Here is a 23,252-nt window from a genome sequence, read left to right on the forward strand (position 1 = left end):
AATGTCATGCACTGCAAATCACATCCTTGCAATTATTACCCACAGCACATTTCTACCTGCTGGCCTGCATATCCAAAAAAGCTGACCAATAGTAAGAAAAACACTTAGTTTGACATATAGGAAAGCAGTTCTTTTAAGTAAAAAGTGAATAATGAGTAAAACAGCAAATAAAAATACATTCCATTCCCATTTTCGCTATGTATAGACAATATTACTGCTTACATAATTTGTACCGTATGAAAGAGGAAGAAATAGATATAATGCTCCTATATGAGTGTTAAATGATTTAAGGAGCAGCTCAAAAGGCAATTTACTTACTGCAAATTCTGTACTGTGATGCTAGTTTTGGACATCGTGCAAAACATTTGCTTATTTAGAGAAAGACCCTGATGGTCCGAAAATATTGTTGGCAACACCTCCCACACTTCTGAGCCAACACGACAGCTTCCCGATTTGAGATTTGGAGAATTATAGATTCCGCATTAGAAAACAACTGGTTGGAAAAGGCGGACTAGAGGGAGCCGCAGAACAAGATATAGCAACCTATAAAAAGACACCCCATTGTTTCCCACCTCACCTGAAACTACCGCTTCGGGTGGGAGCTTCCACTGCTTCTTCCTCCTGTTCTCCGGAGGATGCGGCCTGGGCCACGCCACTGGCTTCATCGTCCTCCACAATCACGTCACCTACTACAGGAAGCGCCGCAGCTGCAGCGCCACCGAGTCCTAATCCGGGCCGGCCATCACTCTCCGAAAACGCCGCCGCTTCCCTCAGGGGGACGCAGAGCGGCAAAAAAATCCAGAGGAGCACCAGGGCGGCGACGTTAGAGCGGGTGGCTGCGGAAGGAGCAGGCCGAACGCTTGGGCCTCGCGGCCCTGGCATGGAGGGGCCCTCCCTCCACTCCCCCCAAAGAGATCGTTATGGCATAAACTCCAATTTGGCTCCACGCAGCTCCTTCCAATGGCCACCGAGGTAGATTTAATCTTTCCTCTGCAGCCAGAGATTTCAAGTACGCACGCGCAAACTGCAACCTAACTTGCTTATAGTTTACCAATCCCACCCCTTGATAGCCACGTAACGGCGCGCTTGTACACAACCTAGTTTGCTTGACTTTGGTAATCTATCCAGACTTTGGAGAGGTTGCTTTCTCTATAAAAGAAAAGGGATGAGCACATGATAGAACGCATGTAAACAGAACCAATGAAAATGACGCTTTTTGGCTTTTGCCCACCAATAAAAAGGTTCGTGTCTCCAAGGTTTCCATGATTGGATTAAACAGCAACACTACTTTTGTGATTAACTTCCGCTCTTGATTGGAGAACGTGGAGATAGCTGGTGGAGTGCAGGGATTGGCTGTTCCTCTTTTCCTTCCCCTCTTGATTGGGCAAGGCCGATACTTCCTACGTGGCCGATTTTCAGTGTTGATGGTATTCTCCAGAGCGGAGGGCTGGGGGAGGGGACGCCTTAAAGAAGCCGTGGCTGTTAAACCGCATGGGGTTACAGAAGGTAAAAATGTCCTCGACATAGCGTTTAACTGTTCTTTCATTTCTGGTCGGGACGAAATAAGAAATATTCATATATTTCTGTTTATAGAAATTATAATTCTACATAGGAAAGTGGATGTGAGGACAGCCAAAGCTGATCTGGACGCACAACGGAACGAATTGGGAAATTCCCAGGGAATGTATTTAAATGCTGATGGTTTCCTGCAATTAAAACTTTGTTCACTGAAGAAGTGGAGAGAACTACACGTTTGGTTAACAGATGCCCTAGTTTCAGTTGCTTTTTGGGTTTATTTGCAAGGGAGTCTTCATATGAGGAACTCGGACCCCTCAATTGCTGCCTACAGTGGTTCCACTCTGTTAGGACTATGACGCTCTTTCAAATGTCGAGTCTAACGTTTTTTATAAAGGTGACTGGATTGAATTTGCACCTGTGAAGGACCGAAACACCTTAAGAGGTTAAAAACAACCTTGCTACCTGCGATTTGAACCATAGCAACAGTGATGGCCTTTATCTCTAGTGGTGCATTCCGCTCCCATGGCTAAAAACTGTCTACACGCAGTATCTGATGAATAAACATGAGAGAATTATGCAGTCCTCAAAAAAGGATCAAGAAATAACAGTACCCCGTAATTTGGCCATATGAAATATACATTCGTTTGCAAAAAAAATGTTATATGTTAAAGAGTGGCAATGCAATAGATTACTGCAGAACTAATATGAGAAGGGAATACAAATTGATTATGTGCCATCAAGTCGCTGTCGACTTCTAGAGGCCACATAAATTTATATTGTGTATTTAAAGGACATTTTTTCATTCCATTTCATTTATGAAAATTCAGTCCCCCCAATTTGAAAGAAAATTCTGTCCATATAGACCATATATGTACAGCAATTTTTCTCCTTATAGAAATAATTTCCGATCACAGAAATCGTAACCAAAGAGAAGGTTTAAAAGATCAGATTTGCACGAGATGCAGAGATATACTCGAACCCCAATTACTGAGGATATTTAATCTTAAGAGATGTCAGATGTGAAGCGTTTGATATTAATATCTGGCAAAAAGGTATTTAAAAAGTGCATAAATACATTATTGTGTGAATAAATGATTAACCGTGTAGTAGCTGATCAACTCATTGTGACTAAAATACACCTGCTCCTATTACCAGAAAAATTTTTTAGAAAGTCTTTGCGTTCAAAACAGCTGAATGCTGGGATGCAGCAGTCATTTGGGGAGGAGAAGGGGGTCTCATGCGACTACTATGTGCGCTCAAATCTGTAAACGGTAGTCTAAATCTAACGTGCGCCTAAGTAAGCGTTTGTGAGGCATCCTGAATCGTGAAATGACCCGGTGGTGGTTCGGGGCAATCGCAAGAGCCAAGGTGCAGCAGCCCGAGGCGGAGAAAGGCGGCGGCCGGGCGGGGTCAGCGTCATGCGGCACAGTACGGAGCTTCTCACTTTTCTCTACTGGACACTGCTGGCGGAAGGAAGAATCGAATCGAGAGTTCTGCGGAAAAAGCGCGGGCTAAACCCGAGGTTGTTGAGCAGCAGCCACGGGAACAAGAATATGACCGAAGAAGCCAAAAAGCTGGCCGCCTGGGCTGCTGTAAACAATCACGTGCAGGTAGGGAGTTAATTTTGCAAGGAAATACATTCCTTCACTATTGTTTTTGGAACTGTTGCTTTTACCAAATGTTTTAAAAATTATAAAAATTGTATTCTGACATTTATAGACGAATGCAATTAATTTTCTTCATGACAAAAATGCGAGCTGATTTACAGATTTTATGGGTGCCGAAACTGCCACTTGTTCTGAAGTTGGATGAAGATTCTGAACAGATCTGTGGCAAAGGGCTCGTCCTACGCTGTGATCCTCAGGAGTACTTTCACCATTGGAATTGGATTTGCTTAAATTTGTAGTTCATAGTCATCTGAAACATTTTGACCCATATTATTAGTTAGATGGTTCCATTTGTTCTAAAAATGATCCGTAGATTTGTCTGGTGCTGTAATTTGCGTTACTATCCTTGCAAATAAAATTATTTATTTAATTCTGGATACTGGATATTAAGTTACTGATCAAACTCTTCACATGTTGGCTTTTCAGGCAACACATTATTTTTAATGCACAAAACACAGTTATGAAAAGCAGTTGTTTGAAACTGATGTGGGTACACACAGACAAACTATTTAGATATATTAGGTTAACTAGTAGCCAATTACATTTATCAACTATATAGATATTATTTTACTTTAGAGAAATTGGGGTTTGGTGTTTATTCTTTTTTTTGGCTTCCTAAATGTTCACAGAAGAAGAATTAGGTTTTTAGCCTGAAGAACTCTTGTTTAAATTGACTGTATGAAACATGTTTTTGTCTCATAGAAGCCAGACAATAACTGCTTAAAAGAAAGAAGTATGTCATTATACTGTTCAGTAAAGGTGTGGTACAATTTCTGTGTTGATTTACAAAAGCAAATATTTATGCTCCTTTGTAGACTAATCATGTCGTTGGAATTGGAAGTGGATCTACAATTGTTCATGCTGTACAAAAATTAGGTATTGTATTACTCTTACTCTTTTTTTGCCATAAGTATTTATTGTTCTGCAGAGTAAAATAGTTGGAGTACCTGCTTTGAAAGAATTCTTGAAGATGATCCCAGAATAGTAAACTTTCCTTTACAAAGCTTATTTATACTTTATTAAATTGATTTCCATCTTCCATCTAATACTGCAGTGAACAAAAGCCAGATTGATTCTAGAAACATTAAAAATCCTTTTAAGTTATATATCAATCGATTCCTACACATAATACAAACTGCCATTAATTCTTTTATGTACACAAAAACAAGTCTCCAAATTGTTATAGGTTTTAGAGTAATTGCTACTCTTCAGTTGTATAATACTGTACTTTAAATGAAGTTAACAACTGATCTGAATTATGACCAGATTCAGAGTTCCAATGGATGGATGGATGGATTCCTCCTTTGCAGTTCTCGTGACCAGACTTTGGACACTCATCAACATAGTCCCATTTACAACCATTAGCAGTGTCCTGTGGTCATGTAACTATTTTATGATATGTTTTGCTGAAATCCAGCATTTCCTGTTTTCAGGAAAACTGCATTTAGACAGCAGTGGCAGTTTAATAACCACAAAAATAAAAATCATAAAATAGGGTCAATGACATTACTGACCCATTTTATAAACATTATGGCATACAACTGTAATAGGCTGCTATTAACTTATATCAGTTGTCTTCAAACTTGGCCCTTTTATGACTTGTGGACTTCAACTCCCAGAATTCCTCAGCCAGGCATGCTGGCTGAGGAATTTTGGGAGTTGAAGTCCACAAGTCATAAAAGGGCCAAGTTTGAAGACCCCTGACTTATATCATACCCTGAGGACTAGTTATACATAAACTTTGAGGCAGTGATGTGATGGCTGTCACTGCATTAACTTACAGGACTATTGGAGAAATTTTTCATTTCAAAAATTTTAATTAACCAACATTAATTGAATGATTGTTATTAGTTATTCAGTCTATTAGAAGGGCTTTGGACATATTACTGGATAATACAAGATAAGGCCCTTTTTCTACAAAATAAGTTATATGTGACAATTGCTATTTTCTACCAATGTAGGCACTGAGAATGATCAAATGTTGTGTGAATTTCTGAGAATAGTGAAATGCAATCCAAATTCCTCTTGAAATGGCCTCCCATGACTATGCAGCCTGCACAGGCCCTTCCCTGGTCTCCCCTGCCCATGGCACAGACACTCTTTACCTGAGACTCCCAATGATGTGGACATATGACATCACATTTTATGACTGCATGCTAACATTGGCAACGCCAGTCCTAATTGCTGTCATATTCCAAGCACTATATGTAGTAGGAATTTACAGGAATAGAAGGCTCAGGTAACAAACCTGTTAAAACATTTCATTAGTATTAATTTTGACAAAATGTCACATTGATAATTGAAAAACTATTTCTAAGTGTAAGGAAAAAGTTTATTTCATCTTTTTTGGGTGGTTTCTGATTATAAGAGTTAAATAATAATTTCCACTTTTGTTCTCTTTATGATTACATTAGATAGGTTTCCCCTTTATCATTGTTTTATTTATTTAACAATGGATCTCTTACAACAGGGCTTTTCAACCAGTGGTACGGGTACCACCGGTGTACATTGGCACCTGGCAGGTGGTACGCGACCATCCTAGAAAAGTAGCGGGGGAGGGGAATGAGCTGAACCAGTGGCAGCACTGCACAAACCTGAGTGAGAGATGGCTGGAGCTGCAGGGCTCAGCGGAAGCGCCAGGATCAGCCCTTCTTCAGGGCTGTCAGGGCTCAGTGGAAGCGCCAGGATCAGCGCCAGGGTCCAGCTGGAGCTTGGCACTGATCCTGGCACTTCTGCTGAGCCCAGAAGAAGCGCCGATCAGCTGGAATGTTACAGCATCTCCAGGGTCTTGTGATTTATATTCAGATGCTTGGCCACTGATTCATATTTATGACAGTCACAGTGTCCCAGAGTCATGCAAAGTGACCAAAACCTGTTGCAATCACCCAGCAGACGGGGGAAATAAAAACCAAACACCCCCCAACCCACCCCCGCTGCCAATCCTCAACAGAAATGCTCACAACAATGAAAACCTTGGAGGAAGAACACAGCCGGGCGGGCAGGCAGGTGTCTTGCTCAGCTGTGGCTTGGGGGGCACTTTTTTCAGTGCCATTATAACCTCAAACAATCACTAAGTGAACTATTGTAAGTCGAGGACTACCTGTACTTTATCACTTTTTTCCTTTTTTGGGGGGGTCATCAAGTTTTTGACACCTTGCTAGGTGACTGGTGGTACTCGGATGTTGCCATATCCTAAAAGTGGTACAATGGGTGAACAGGTTGAAAAGCCCTGCCTTACAACACTCAGCAATAAGAACAAAATTAACAGAAGCAAGAAAGAGGAAACCAGATATGGACACAAACCACCCCAGGACTCAAAGATACACCGAAATAAAGCTATTTTGAGGTTTGTCCTATAGATAAGATTAGTAGGACCAATTACAGTGAGGCAGGGACATCAGAGGACAAATACCTGGAATCTTATCTCTGGAATCTCCCCTTTGGGGAGGTACCATAGATAAGAAGGAAATGGTCCCTTAAGGAATCAAAAGAAAAGAATCATCTGAAGCAAGCAAAGGAGGTTGGGTCTGAGCCCACAGAAATCCTCAGTTCCAACTACAGCTACCAGACACAATGGATTCTACCTTGTGCCTGGCAGTTTAGCTGAAGATGTGTTTGTGTGTGTGTGTGTGTGTGTGTGTGTGTGAGAGAGAGAGAGAGAGAGAGAGAGAGAGAGAGAGAGAGAGAATGAGAAAATGTACATTATAATCAGTACCCTTGCTGCTATTTAAAATTCAGCAGGTCTTTCTGTATCTCAAAGAACCTGATATTGCCTCAGTATTTGTTTGAAAGTGCTTTGTTTATGTTCCTCATTATTTCAGCTGTTGACTAGGGCTATTCATCTTGTCTGATGTAGCCAATATAGCAGGATATAAATAAAGAAGCCTAGTACGGAACATTTTTTAAATAGAGACATTTCAGCAGAGATCTATTAATATGGATTGTTGTTAATGGTTTACATCTTTAGTAAATCCAATAATTTTTCTTCTACAGCTGAGAGGGTCAAAAAAGAGAATCTCAACATAGTTTGTATACCTACCTCTTTTCAGGTAAATTCTTCCTTTTAACAATTTATTGACCATTAGTAAATCACTTGCTGTTCTTATCTTGGAAATTTCGGTTCAGATTTCTAAGTTGCATTGAATTCATGGGGACTGACTTTTGAGTAGACCTATCTAAGTCTTGTCTAGCCATTCCATCCACCTACTTTTTTTGTCCTTAGCGCTTACTGTGTCATTTATACACTCTTATAGTACATTCCCTTTCCCCTTAACTGCAGTGGGTCAGGAAAGAAAATTTCTAGAATGCTGAAGAGAAGGTGCCCACAGTTGGAGGCCTTAATCAAACTTAATTGAAAATATTAAGAGAGGTTGCTAGGCTCTTGTATCACCATTTACCATCTCTGTCTCCCAATCTCAAACATCAGATAGATCACACACAGATCAATCTATGTATGAATGGATCTTTGAAGGACGTAAAATTTAGGAGAATGATTATTGACTGTAATTGCCCCAGGAATCTATTTCTTCATGGAAACTAGTGCATATGTGTATTCCCATGCCTATATATGCAGTTTTTATTGGCTTTGATTCTATAATATGAGTGAATCTCTTTATTAGCTGTAGACTATGACAAGATACATACAATAAAACATTTGTATCAATATTGAGAAATAATATTGCCTTTTATTTCCCTGTAGGCACGTCAATTGATTCTGCAGAATGGCTTGACCTTAAGTGATTTAGACAGACATCCTGAGGTAAGTTGGTTAGATTATTCTTAGACACTTTGTCCCATTATCCAGTTCTCAATGCTTTTTAGTGATTTTAATGTGCATTTAATCATCAACATGAAAGAAAGTAACAGATTATTTAAAACCTTGACTCTGTGTCAATTCAAAGGTGACTTCTTTCCCCCCATCCCATAGCTCAACCAATATTTACAACTTTGTACATAAATATCTTTTGGGAGTACATTATCGCCCTAATGGCTTTAATTCAGCCATAATTTATTCAAAGATTTTCATAAATGAATAATTCCAAACATTCAGAATATAATTTAACAAAACATTGATATATTTGATCGCTAATTTTCCCTCCAAAGAATCTGGTTCATCATAATAGTCATATCCAATCAATAAGGAATTACCAATAAATAGAAGTGATAATTGGCATTGTGTGTGTGTGTGTGTACACTTTCTCTGTATATATTTTGATGTCGTTCATTTTTACATCAATTCTATGCCACAGATTTAGAAATGTTTTTGTCCTAATGTCTCCTTTGATCTGCTTAATATAATTTTCACCAGTCCTCTGGAACTACACCACTTTGCCAATATTGATTAAACAATGTTACCATTTCTTTCACCACAACCTGGTTTTAAGATCTTTGAGGTTATCTCATATAAGCCAGGTCTCTCATTGTTTTTAAGGCTTTTAATCACTATTTTTATTTCTTCAGTTGTAATTTCATCAGTATTCACTTGAAGCTCTTATAGGGCACACTCTTCATTAAAATTGTATATAGAGAGCGGGTTTGGCTAATTAAGAGTTTCCTGGAAGTGTTCAACCCATCTTTTATTTTGCTCGTCTTGGATGACCAGAAACTGAGCAAGGCTTGAACAGTAAATAAATTCTAAATCTTCCTAAGATACTCAGAAACATCATTTCCAACAGATGATTTGATATAAGAATGTAATAGAAACATGGATGGTTTGTTAGGATAGAAAGTTACAATGAATGTTGTTAGTGTAAACTAAATAGATATTGTTTTAAAAAAACCTCTAATATTTGATTTACTTTAAGTATTACTATTAACTCTTTTTCATGCTTTGCTAATGTTGCTTACTTCAAAAGGGAATAGTATGATGGGTATATCTGTTTCTATGTTGATGACTTAGAGTACCCGGAGGACAGTTTGTGTATTGTGGTCATCTTAATTGGCGTGCCCTCCAGATATGTAATTCCCAGAATTGCCCCTTGGTCCTGTTAGCTGGATATTCTAGGAACTGTAGTCACAGCATATGATAGGATGGATAAGGTCCTTTTCATGGATGTCAACTCTTTCCAACCAGATATGTGAAATTCACAGAATACCAATGTAACAATTTTACAATGTACCTTTGTAAAAAAAAAAAAAGTTACTGGTAAGACTCCCTGGAACCTATTGTTTTCATTTTAGAACCATATAAAGAGGTCTTTCTAACTGCCTGCTTTTTAAATATCAAATATTTTAATCTAGCTTCTTTCTCATGTTGTTCCCTGCCATAATACTTCTATTGCTTTTACTATTCCTGTTAGATGTTCCTAAGCCTGGTTCTCAATTGGTATAGAATTACTAGAATTACTTTCTTTTAGGTCTGGCAAATCATTCAACAAGATTATGCCTCACTGCTATGTGTTTCTATTTTTTTGGGGGGGGGTATTGTGTATTTTGTGTATTTTAGTTTTTTATTTAAGCCAGATGGGCAGCTATATGGAATGAATAAACTTATTTTATTGACTAATTGATTGAATGGCACCTACAGCCAGAAGACTTTTAAAGCAGTCATTTGATTTTTTTACCTTTGACAAGTAGATCTAAAGGGCTGCCTTATTAAAAGATTTGGACAGGCCTACTTTCCTCATAGTAGAAGTGTTTTGTGTATGTATTACAAATTGTTCTTTTTATGTAGTTGAATGTTGCTATTGATGGAGCTGATGAAGTTGACTCAGACCTCAGTCTCATCAAAGGAGGAGGGTAAGAATAATTTCTATTTTTGTATTCATTGATAATCAATTAGATAAAATATGTGAGTGTCTCTCCAGTAGTATATATTGTTTTGATCTGAAAGATAAAATGTGTAGCTTTATAAGTTAATGTCTCATTAAATTGCTGAAGGTAAACTGTAATATTTGCTTGAGGACTATATAGAAGACTATATAAGTCAAGCAGGTTGGGAAATATTAATGTAAGGATTGTTGTAAGGACTAAATGTTCTACTGCTGAGCTGGGGCTCTTACCTGCATTATTGAAAGAATGAGCAAGATGATCCAAGGAAATTATCTTATCCCAGGGCACACCCTGGTTTGTGTGACCAAATCTTTTCCAAAATGAGGCAGACATCAAATCCGACGGATTTCAGTGTGTGTTGACATTGTGTGATTAGAACCCTTTCCTGCAGATTTAGAAACAAGACAAATAGTTGGAAAATGCAACTTAGTTTTGCCACCTCCCCTTAACACTTCTGCAAATGTCTCTGTTTTTGTTCTGATATTTGCAAACAAAGTTCTAAAATGATATCTATCAAGTAGCAGAAATTCGAAACATTTTTTTCAGCTGCTATGGGATGGAAAGTAGCATTGAATATTATTTTGCTTTAAAATGAGAGATTTACAGAAATATTTGCATGGATTTTATTTTAGGAAGAAAACTGTATCCCACACAATTTTCAGTGTTCATCTTTAATAATGGGTTTAAGAATTAGAGTAAATGTAGGAAAAGGATCACATATTATAGAAATATGTCTGTCACATGTCCATAGCTTAGTAACTCCTATTGACTTTAGCAGAATTTAAGTATAAAAATGTTTTTATGTTTGTAAACAGTATTTTTTACTGAGGTCACTTATTTGGACAGGGTATGTGTATGTACTAATCCTGTTATATTTAAAAAATTGACCACATTTTGTCCAAAGCGACGAATATTCGTAAAATTCATGATATCTGATTTAGAGATGTAGGAGGCCGATAGGACAAAAAAAATTTCAACTTAAATGCTAAAATCCTGTATCAAGATTTGGGGTTTTATTTCATTGTTAAAAATGGTGTTGGATGCTTTTTTCAAAAATTGACCATATTTGTCCATGGCAATGAAAATTTGTAAAATTTGTGATGCCTAGTTCAAGGGTTTAGGTGGCTGGGAGGACAAAAAAAATTTCAACCTAAATGCTAAACAGTTCCTCTGTTAGGATTTGGGGCTTTATTTGGTAACAGCGATGATGATCTCATTTTTTATGAATACTATGATGAATTAATATGACTTGTGGTAAAGGAAAATAAATATGCTTAGATTTAAATTTGGTATTAACCTACTGACTAGTTTGTGTGAGCTTGAAAGCTGTTCTTTTATTCTTCAGGGGTTGCCTGACGCAGGAGAAGATAGTAGCTGGTTGTGCAAAAAGCTTCATAGTTATTGCTGATTACAGGTAAAATGACTTAGCGTTCCTTGTTGCGGTTTCCCCTTTAAGAAGCTGCAGAAAGGGCTGTGTTTATTCATAGCAGGTTTTCATATAAATTTATATCAGAGTGATATATCTAATCTAGTTTTACTTAAGCTGTTAGGGGTTGAAATGTTGCATTATGTCATGTCCCCATGTATGAAGTTTTAACAAGAATTGGACGCAAGATTCTCTTTTTTTTACATAGAGTATATCCGGTGTGGTATTTTTACTTTCTATAATCACCAGGTGGTAGTACTCCATTGGTTTTCTTCTCAATTAGGCCATGTCAAACTTGTCTAGATAGATATGGGTCCCTATATCCTATTTCCTGGTGGTCTCTGTAAAATAAAAACACCTGAGCTTATGTGTAACTTCACAAATATATATATTTTTATATATCTCATTTACAGAAAGTCCTCAACTTAACAATCAGAATCGTACTGGAAAATTGTTAAGTGCAGTTATTAAGTGAGGCATCATGTAACTTTACAATCTTTTTTGTCACGGCCATTAAGCGAGATATCAAGTGACTTCCCCTTTTGGCTTCCCCATTGACTTTGCTTTTTGGAAGCTATCTGGGAAGATCACAAATGGCAATCAGATGAGTGCAGGATGCTGCAACAGTTGTGAGAGATAGTTGCCAAGTGCCCGGATTGTGATCATGTGACATCCTGCAATAGTTGTAAGTGCAAGGATTGGTTGTATATTGGAAGTGCCATTGGAATTTCAGGTGGTCGCTAAATGAGTGGTCGTAAGTCAAAGACTATATTAACATAGTCAATATAAAAGCATACACATTTATTACATATGTAAAATGTTTTCATGCTGACATAGTGTTGTCTTGCTTAGTCCTCTATGTTTCCTGAACACGCTGCTATATAATGAATTGCTCATCCTCTCAAAACAACTCAGATGTTGGTTATAATCAGCATTGTCCTAGATAGTCACACACACAAATCTGAAATTGTATATCATCTCTTGAGCATGTGCCTTTCTGTTTGTTGGTATTGTTTAAAGGCATTGTGTTCTGGCTTTCAGAAATAAAGTCAGGATATCTCAGCAAGTTGAAGTTTGTTTGTAGATTCCTGCTGTTATTACTATCATAATATTAATGTACATCTTTTAACCCATATTCTTGTAGAAAAAAGTCTAAAAACCTTGGAGAACAGTGGAAGAAGGGGATTCCTATTGAAGTTATTCCAATGGCCTATGTGCCAATCATTAAGCTTCTGACCAATAAATTTGGAGGTATTACAGAGTTGAGGATGGCTGTCAATAAAGCTGTATGTATAGTTAAGAAATTCATAATCTGCATGGTATTGGTGTATAGAAACAATTACTAATTCTTTCCTTTTCAGAGTGGGTGGACAGGTAAACCTTTGCTATTAATAAATTATTAGCTTTAGAACTTCCGGTTTTGCGCGGTAGCGACTGGTCACAGGCTTGCGGATTCTCTGCACCCCCACTGCTAATTTCGCCCTGCCAGGGGAAACTAAATGGTCTAAGTCGCCCAGGAGAGGCAGCGAAGAAAGAAGGGTGCTCCAGCGATTCTGGAACGGCAGCGGCCGTTTCGGTCACCTTCTAACCAGTAGGATAAAGGCTGGCCATACTTCATCGACCAGCCCAAGCTACTTGCAACCGAAGTCCAAAAGTACTAACCAGAACAACTGTGAACAGCGTGCTTGAAACTGGGTGAGGAATTTCTATGCTATATTTAATTTCCTGGAAAAGATCCCCAAAAAGCAAAATGCCTCCGAAAGGGAAGGAGGGGGATTTCTGCCCCACCTTTATCCTAACGGAAGCGGCAAATTAATCTTTTTATGGAGGATCAACATATATGGAAATGAAATAAATATAAAACCTGAAATTTAAAACTTAAATCTGGATAAATCTAAAATTGTTGAATGGTTAAGACTCTCATTCTAAAGATAATAGTTCATTTTGGAAATTGAAAAACAAATAGATGCTGACACTTGGTGGTGGATGAGGACTATGACAGCTATGACTTTCATATAAGACTTGGCAAAACTTGGGAAAAGCTGTGTTTGTAACCTTCAAAGCTTTAACAACAAAGAACAACTGTGACAAAAAAGACAATCTGGGCTGTAGACAAAGAGAATTATAAATTTCAGGAAAAAAAATCTTTTTTGAACTATTTGGATTACAAATATCTATTTAATCAGGACTCTAAAGCTATTTGCAGAGAAAAGAAAAGAAGAGAAAAACTCAAATTCTTGGCCATCATGGATCAGAGACATGTAGAAAGAACATATCAAGAAAACATAAATACTCCACACGAGGAGATATATAGTATTCTGCAACTAATTCAAACAACAATGATTTTAAATCACAAAGAAATCCAAAATAACTTTGAAAATATAACAACAACAACAACAATAATAATAATAATAATAATAATAATAATAATAAAAGTTGGAAGGGACCTTGGAGGTCATCTAGTCCAACCACCTGCTAGGCAGGAAACCTTATACCAGGGGTAGGCAACCTTGGCTCTTATGATTCGTGGACTTACACTCCCAGAATTCCTGAGCCAGCCCTATACCATTTCGGATAAATGACTGTCCAGTCTGTTCTTAAAAACTTTAAAACTTTCAGTGTTGGAACATTCACCGCTTCTGGAGGCAGGTTGTTCAACTGGTTAATTGTTCTAACTGTCAGGAAGTTTCTCCTTAGTTCTAGGTTGTTTCTCTCCTTGATTAGTTTCCATCTGTTGCTTCTTGTCCTGCCTTCAGGCACTTTGGAAAATAGCTTGACTCCCTCTTCTTTGTGACAGCCCGAGATATTGGAACAGTGCTATCATGTCCCCCTTCGTCCTTCTCTTCGTTAAACTAGACATAGCCAATTCCAGCAACAGTTCCTTATATGTTTTAGCCTCCAGGCCCCTAATCATCTTTGTTGCTCTTCTCTGTACTCTTTCTAGAGTCTCAACATCTTTTTTACATCGTGGTGACCAAACCTGGATGCAGTATTCCAAGTGTGGTCTTACCAAGGCATTGTAAAGTGGTATTAATACTTCATGTGATCTTGATTTTATCCCTCTGTTAATGCAGCCCAGTACTGTATTGGCTTTTTTGGCAACTGCAGCACACTGCTGGCTCATATTTAAGTGATTGTCCACTAGGACTCCAAGATCCCTCTCACAGTTACTACTATTGAGCAAAGTACCCCCTGTATTATACTTGTACATTTGGTTTTTCTTGCCTAAATGTAGAATCTTACTTTTTTCACCATTGAATTTCATTTTGTTAGATAGCGCCTAGTGTTCAAATCTGTCCAGATCCTCCTGTATCTTAAACCTGTCTTCTGGAGTGTTGGGTATTCCTGCCAGCTTGGTGTCGTCTGCAAATTTGATGAGTTCCCCATCAATCCCCTCATCCAAATCATTGATGAAGATATTGAAGAGCACTGGGCCCAGAACAGAGCCCTGGGGCACCCCACTACACACTTCCCTCCATGTAGATGCAGTTCCATTGAGGACCACACACTGAGTACGGCTGGTCAGCCAGCTACGAATCCATCTGATGGTGATGTTGTCTAACCCACATATTTTTCTATCTTATCGAGTAGTAGGTTGTGATCTACTTTATCAAATGCCTTACTGAAGTCCAAGTAAATTATATCCACAGCATTCCTCTGATCCACTAATTTTGTCACTTGGTCAAACAATGCAATAAGATTTGTCTGGCATGATCTGTTTTTGACAAACCCATGTTGGCTTTTAGTAATGACTTTGTTTGCCTCTAAGTGTTCGCTGATTCGTTGTTTGATTATCTTTTCCAGAATCTTCCCAGGTATTGAGGTCAGGCTGATAGGTCTGTAGTTTCCTGTATCTATTTTTTTTTTTTTTTGGAAGATGGGAACTACATAAGCTCTTTTCCAGTCCTCCAGTAGTTCCCCAGTGCTCCAGGATCTTTGAAAAATATAGTTCAGTGGTTCTGAGATCACATCTGCCAGTTCCTTGAGAACCTTGGGGTGTAATCCATTTGTTTCTGGTGATTTGAACTCGTCTAGGCTGGACAGGTGCTCACTTAGCATTTTCTTGCCTGTCTTAACTTGTGTTTCTATTCTGTTTTTTATGGCACTATTTTTGATTAGGTTGGTCTGTTTTTTCCCTTTGTATAAAGACAGATGCAAAAAATTAGTTAAATAGTTCTGCTTTCTCCTTATTGCTCATCACCTTCTTGCCACTTTCACCCACTAATGGACCAATCATTTCCTTCACTTTTTTCTTGTTTTTTACATGTTGAAAGAAGCTTTTTTTGTTATTTTTGACTTTGGTCGCAAGCCTTAGTTCATTATAAGCCTTAGCTTTCCTCACTTCATCTTTGCAGGCTCGGGCTATTTGCTGATATTCTGACTTACTTATGTGCCTCTCTTTCCACTTTCTATACTTGTCCTTTTTATCTTTCAATTTATCAGAGAGTTCTTTATGCAGCCATGCTGGTTTCTTTTGAGAGCTGTTATTTTTCCTCTTTGTTGGTTTGTACTAGACTAGGCTTTTATTATCTCACTTTTCAAAATTTCCCAAGCTTCTTGAGTTATTTTCCCCTTGAGGATTCTCATCCATGGAATCCTTCCCAAGCCCTCTCTAGGTTTATTGAAATTAGCTCTCTTGAAATCCAAGGCTCTAGTTTGACTGTGTTCTATTGCTTGTGCTTCCATAATGTTGAATTCCAATATTGCATGATCACTTCCTCCCAAGGTTTCTGTGGCTTCAACACCTTCTATCATTTCATCTCTGTTAGTGAGAATTAGATCCAAAATGGCTAATCCCCTAGTTCCCTTCTCTACTTTTTGGGAGACAAAATTGTCTGCTAGGTTTGTCAGGAATCTGTTTGATCTTCCTCTTGATGCAGAGTTTGTTTCCCAGGTGATGTCAGATAGTTAAAGTCCCCCATTACTATTGTGATGTGCTTCCTGCATACCTTAGTTAGCTGACTAGTTTATCTATTTCCTCTGTTTGGTTGGGTGGCCTATAGTATATACCTATGGCAATGTCATTTTTTCTCCCTTTTATATTGACCCAAATGCATTCAAGACAGTTTTCATCATTGTGCTCTATTTCTGTAGAGATGTAGTTATTTCTTATATAGAGAGCAACTGCACCTCCTCTTTTATTTGGTCTGTTTCTTTTAAATAATTTAAATCCCTCTAGCTATGTGTTCCATTTGTGGGTTTCATCCCACCATGTTTCCGTAATGGCAACAATATCATATCTGCCCTCATTAACCTGAATTTCTAGTTCACCATGTTTGCTGTTCATACTCTGTGCATTGGTGTATAGACATTTGAGTCCTTTATTACTGACCCTGTGTTTACTTTCTACATAACCTGTGTGGTGCCTGAGTTCCCCTATTGTCTTACCACCTATTTGGTTAATGCACTTTATGTGGCACTTGCTATTAAAAGCTTGATTTTGCTTGACAGCAAGGTTGATATTCTTGTCCACACACACATCTATGTTACATGCACTGATAGGCCCATAGTTTTTAGATTGCCGGGGACAGGGATGTTCTGTTTCAATTAACTCACTGTCGCCGCTGTTTAGTTTAAATATTCCTCCAGAAAGTCTGTGAATTTATAGCCGAGTAACACAGTCCCTTTCTTTGATGGATGCAAACTATCTCTTTTGTACATTTTTTCATTGGACCAGTTACTGACATCGTGACTAATATATCCAAAGCCTTCCCCTTTACACCACTCCTTTAGCCACATACTGACTTGTGCTATACTCTGGCCTTTTCCATTTTGCTCCTTATACACTGGTAAAACCTCTGAAAAAGTAAGCCTACAGCCTATTCTGCTCTGGAAATCATTCTGCACAGAGAGTACATCTTTTTGGGATAGATGGTTAGTGCCAAGATGTACAATAACCTCCACATCACAGTCTTTGCTGGCATTCTTGGTTATTTTAGAAATACGCTTCTTGTCCCTACTGGCAGTAGTACCTGGAAGACACCTGACCTCTTTTGAAACCTCTGTGTCCTTTCCTAAATTTACATCCCTTATAATTGAATCACCAACCAGAAGGTGGCTTTTCTTTTTGGATGCATTTCTGTCCTTACATGACTGATGTGTAATCAATCTATTTCCAAGTTAACTTTGCAACAAAAAAATTCCCAGAAAACAACAACAGAGAAGAAGCAGATAAAACAGATAAATGGATACAAAATTGAGAATAGAGACTTAAAGATGGAACTTAACAAAACAAGGAAACATGATTTAATCCTAGTGGGGAAAAATGCACAAGAATTGGAAAAAACAACTTATCCCTTAATACTACAAAATAAATCTGAGGACAAGAAAACAGATTGGATAAAATGGACTGTAGAGATGCCAGGAACATCGTAGAGAAGAAATGATAAGAGAAGCGGAGAGAAAGAGAAAAGAAAAAGATTTCCAACCAACATGGAAAGGCAGAAGCCCCGTACAAAGATATTTCACCTGATTTACTTTTTATATCTACAGTAACATTTACGAACATATGGAAAAACCTTTCAACTCAGCAAAACATATTGATCAAGAAAGATACTGGGCAAAGGAAAAAGACCAAAGTGGAAATCAAGAAAATAGATAATGGGACCTACCAAAAAGAATACTTAAAAAAAAGAAACATTTGTTTGAATATGGTTAAAGAAATAGGAAAGATTTGGAATATATATGTCATTCTAAGAGGGATGAATCCCCTAAATAATATAGTATGCTTTTTCCCCTTTTTTATTCTATTTCTAGATATGAGTAATATAAAAAAGTTGAAATGGCTTAGATAAAGGAAATGTTTTAGATATTTAAATGTGATTGAATTTAAGAAAATTATAATGGATAAAAATGCTTTGAATAAGAGTTAAAGGACTAAATGACTAGATGTATTAAATGGAATACTTAAAGATTAAACATTTTTAATTATGGTTAAAAAGAGTAAGAAATCTTGGAAACATATATTAGGTTAGGAGGGATATATATTTTAAGTAGTATGCTATTTTTTATGTTTCTTTACTCTTGCTCTCCTTTCTTTTCTTTTTTTTTACTGTTTTATCTATTCCTTAAGAAATGTAAAAGTGTTGAGATGGTTCATATGGAAAAAATAGACTTAAATTTTTAAATGTAATTTTTGAGAAAATCTTAACCAGTAAGAATACTTAGAATTTTGTGGGAGAAACAAATTTAAATAAGGACTGTAACAGGATCTACGATAAGGCAACCAGAATGATTGGATAGAAAAGAAATATTATATTGATGTGATTATTATTTTTAGGAATATTGGAAAAAATTATATATTTGTTATCTATTAAAACAATAAGAATTGTATTAACTCAATGTTTGCAAAAGAGGACATTTTGGGGAAAAGAGGAAATCAACTAAAGCCATTATGTGGATTATGGATTATAGAAATCAATTATTTTTTTACAAATGTAAAACCAGACAACACACTGTTCACCAATTATTAAGTGATTTACGTTTAAAAAAAAAATAAAATATATTACAAAAATAAATAAATAAATTACCGTATTTTCCGGCATATCAGATGACTTTCTAAACCCTGAAAATCTTCTCAAAAGTTGGGGGTCATCTTATACGCCGGAAAATACGGGTATTCTATTTTATTCCTTTATATAAGCTGAGGACACAATGGGGGCGGCAGCCGGGAGCCGCTGCCTCCCGTCCTGCTCCCCCTCCTTGGACGCGATGGGGGCAGCGGCCGGGAGCTGTTGCCTCCTATCTTGCTCCCCATCCTCGCCCGTTCACCTGAGGACGCGATGGGGGCGGCGGCCGGGAGCCGCTGCCTCCCATCCTGCTCCCCCTCCTTAGACGCGATGGGGGCGGCGGCTGTGAGCTGTTGCCTCCCGTCTTGCTCCCCATCCCCGCCTGTTCAGCTGAGGACGTGATGGGGCGGCGGCCGGGAGCCGCTGCCTCCCGTCCTGCTCCCCCTCCCTGCCCATTCGGCTGGGTGTGGCATGGACTCCCGACGATGCTGCAGTGGCCGCTGCCGTGCTGCCGCCGCCGCCACTGGAGCCGCTGCCTCCCGTCCTGTTCCCCCTCCCCGCCTGTTCGCCGCCGTCTGCCTTTCATTCTCTCTCTCTCTCTCCTAACCTGGAGGGAGAGGGAGAGAGAGAAAGAGGAAAAAAAGAGAAGAGAAAGAGGAAAGAGAGAGAGAAGAGAGAGAGAGAAAGAGGAAAGAGAAAGAAAGAGGAAAGAAAGGAAAGAGAGGAAAGAGACAGAGAGAGAGACTCTTTTGACATCTAAAATGAAGATAACACTGCATATATCCTTTTTACCTCTATTTTATACACACACACACACACACACACACACACACATATCATAATGGTAAAAAAGGATTTATGCAGTCTTATCTTCATTTTAGATATCAAAAGGATTTTGTGGTTCCCAGTGTTTTGTTTTCGGTGGGAAACGTGTCCAAGTGGCTCTTTGAGTGTTTTGGGTTGCCTACCCCTGATATAGCCCAAACTCTATATTTTAACTGGAAAAGTTGGGGGTCGTCTTATACGCCCAGTCGTCTTATACGCCAGAAAATACGGTACTAGCTTTGCAGAGGTCAGGATGGGCCAATCTTATGCAAGATTTACTTGCATAAATCTTTGTTTATTGAGTTTTGCCACATATCAGCTGGAATAATATATTTGTTGTTCCAGTTTTTTCACTTATTGTAAACCTTGGGATTGGCTTTTAAAATACTGTACAGCTCCTAGTTGGCTTCTACTAACACATTTCAAAGAGCTCAGACCAAGATAATCTTTCACTCCTCTTTTCCATTTGCAGGAAGGGATATTATAGCATCCTGACTACTTTGAAAATGAAAACAGAGAACTGGGCAACAATAGTACTCCTAACAAGCAATGTATTCTCTTCAAAATGTCACATGCAGGAGTGCCACTACTGTAAAAAGTAAAGTTGATTTTCTTAAGGGACCAAAAGCCTATTGCAGCTTCTCCAAGTTCAAGCCTATAGTAAAATTTTAGCTTAGGAATAATTTTAACTGGCCTATGCCAGCTCAGTCCCCTTCAGATATTTTATTTTATTTTTGAAATGTTTAATTTGTCCAATGGCCAAATTCTTTAGGAAGGTTACAGTAAAACACAGTAAAATACAATCTAAATAAAAACATACATAATTAAAAAATAAAAATATAAAATAAAACTGTAATATAAATAGGCAGTAATGTGATAGTCAAAACGTAAGAACTAAAACTGCTGAAAGGCCTGAACAAATAAACAATTTCTCTGGTGCTGAAAAGACATACAAAGAACAGTTGCAGGAATTGGGTATGTCTAGTCTAGTGAAAAGAAGGACTACGGGTGACATGATAGCAGCGTTCCAATATTTGAGGGGCTGCCACAGAGAAGAGGGGTTCAACCTATTTTCCAAAGTACCTGAAGACAGGACAAGAAACAATGAATTGAACAATGGATGGAAACTATCTTAGAACTAAGGAGAAATTTCCTGTCAGTGAGAACAATTAACCAGTGGAATGGCTTGCCTCCAGAAATTGTGGGTGCTCCATCACTGGCAGTTTTTAAGAAGAAATTGCATAGCCAATTGTCCAGAATGGTATAGAGTCTCCTGTTTGAGCAGGGAGTTGGACTATAAGGATAAGTATTCTTGTTCTGTGATTTGCTTCCATTCTGTTGTCTTATGTCTAGAAATTACACTATATTAACAAATCTATGTATGATTTTTGCAGGTTAGTTTTAGATAAAATATTCACATACAGGTCACTTTAGATGTGTCTGATTTATACCTCAAAATAAAAGATCTTGTGTGTAATATTTTTTACTTTTGCTTTTTAGGGACCTGTGGTGACAGACAACGGGAATTTTTTATTGGACTGGAAATTTGATAAAGTCCATAATTGGAATGAAATGAATATAGCAATCAAGATGATACCAGGTGGCCTTCATATACCATTTAGTTTTAATAGTGCAAAGGATTAATTTTGGGGTCTCTGAATTATTGTAGTACTTTCAAAAGCAATTAGGTATATTACCCTTATGTGTTCAATGTCTTAAGATTGGAGCAAAATTGAAACTTTCAAAGATTAAATTTATTCTTTTGGTTTAGTTCTGTAAAACCTGTAGCAAGGTGATAGCTAAAAGTTTTTTTTTTTTCAAATTATAACCAAAAATGCAAGGTATGTTATTGAAGAAATTGTGAACATTACTGCATCTGTGGGTGGCAATGTTGTTTCATGAAAATAAGTCATGTCACCAATGTAAAATTTAGCATTTTTTGTTCATTTTCTCAGTTAGTTCATGTCCGAAGTTTTAATTGGTATTGGGCAAAGCTGTTGTATAGTTTTTACAATATGAGTTAGATAATTATAAAATAATCCCTTATGGGTGCTCATAAGTACTTGGGCAGTAAGGGAACCTGCTTTTGATAAAAGTGTTTGGTCTACTGTTTGGATGTTGCATTGCATAAAACCTCAATCTGTTTATCCTATAGGACTAATATATATAACTAATATAAAGTAATTTTCAAGTAGACATCAGAAATCTTCCCAACTGCCTTGTCTGGCTTCTCTTGCTCACAGTTTGAGGCTACAGTTCTTATTTCTTTTGCTTCTTTTTTTCTATGAAAAAATCAGTGAGACACATATGGAGAAAAAAGGGATGGTGGGCAAATTGTCAACTTTGCTTTTGCTTCTAAATTATCTCAAGATGAACCTTATCGGGGGAAAAAGAAAATGTATTTTCTTGACTCCCTTTTCCCCCTTGGAGTTCAACAATCCAAGGCAGTAGAAAAGAAGTTCCCTGGTGCAATACTTCTCAACCTCAGCAACTTCAAGATATAAAGACCTGGAATTCTGGGAGTTGAAGTCTGCACAACTTAATTGTTGAGGTTGAGAAATACTGCCCTGGTATATGTCGTGTTTTAATATAGGATTTTCGTTTTTGAAGCTTTCAGTATATTTCATCTCAGTTAGATTTATACCATTAAGATACGAATATTATTTAATGTGCAGTATTTTAGTAATAATTAAAAGTAATTGAACTTTTCTGTTTTAGGAGTGGTGGAAACAGGTCTCTTCATCAATATGGCAGAGCGGGTTTACTTTGGCATGGAAGATGGTTCTGTTAGTGTACATGAAAAGCCAGTTCACTGACTTCTTACAATTATTCAGTTCTGCTCTGCTATCTTGTTATGATGCCAGCTTGACAACTTGCCTTAAAGCATTCAGTCTGAATCTCAGTGAATGGAGTTAAAAGGTCCAGAGAATGTCATCTTAAAATCTATTTTTTAATGTAATTTTTAAAAAGTGATCATCATTTTGAATGTTTCAAACTTTTTATTTTTTATATAATTTACAAAAAAGTTACTTTGTGCAGAATTGAAATATTTTGACTGCAGTGCATTATGAGGGGAAGAAAGTAAATAAAATATATGATATGGTTGAATCCAAAAAACCCAAGGCGTATTTGTGTGAAAGGGCTGTATTCAGCTAGAAATCATTTTGGTTCTATATTTTATGCCTTTAAAATGATTTTAATCATTATTTTTAATTAGATAATGTCTTGTTATATTCTTGACAATGCGACTAATATTTCAGCAGTTGATTTTTGTAATCTAAATTAAAATTTAATTTCTGCCTAGAACTTTCTTAACTACCGTATATACTCGAGTATAGGTCGACCCGACTATAAGCCGAGGGACCTATTTTGCCACAAAGAACTGGGAAAAAATGGTGACTCGCGTATAAGCCGAGGGGGCATTTTTCAGCAAACACATTTTTCCGCCTGGGCTAATCGTCCTCTTTGCAACCCCACCCCTCTGCACGCGATTGTAGCACTTTGCACAAAGGAGCAATAGTTGATAACATGCCCCAC

The 23,252-nt window shown here is 37.6% G+C and overlaps 2 protein-coding genes across 2 annotated transcripts in view; one reads left to right on the forward strand and one right to left on the reverse strand.

Annotated features, from left to right (window-relative positions):
• Positions 1-988, reverse strand: part of EIF2AK3 (eukaryotic translation initiation factor 2 alpha kinase 3) — a 47,778-nt gene extending 46,790 nt beyond the window's left edge. The window contains exon 1 of the mRNA XM_015831485.1: positions 578-988. Coding sequence (XP_015686971.1) covers positions 578-882 — 305 coding nt within the window. The 5' untranslated portion in view covers positions 883-988. The remainder of the gene's footprint in view (positions 1-577) is intronic.
• Positions 989-2,927: 1,939 nt separating this feature from the next.
• Positions 2,928-23,047, forward strand: RPIA (ribose 5-phosphate isomerase A; the record flags this gene model as incomplete). The annotated part of the gene is given in 9 exon segments (XM_015831486.1): positions 2,928-3,128; positions 4,001-4,061; positions 7,179-7,234; positions 7,885-7,944; positions 9,859-9,923; positions 11,302-11,370; positions 12,527-12,668; positions 21,216-21,315; positions 22,434-23,047. Coding segments are annotated over 9 exon segments (843 nt in total). The 5' UTR covers positions 2,928-2,936.
• Positions 23,048-23,252: the final 205 nt, after the last annotated feature.

This window comes from Protobothrops mucrosquamatus, unplaced genomic scaffold (assembly GCF_001527695.2).
Source record: "Protobothrops mucrosquamatus isolate PMUCROS unplaced genomic scaffold, P.Mucros_1.0 scaffold_257, whole genome shotgun sequence".
Taxonomy (NCBI): Eukaryota; Metazoa; Chordata; class Lepidosauria; order Squamata; family Viperidae; genus Protobothrops; species Protobothrops mucrosquamatus.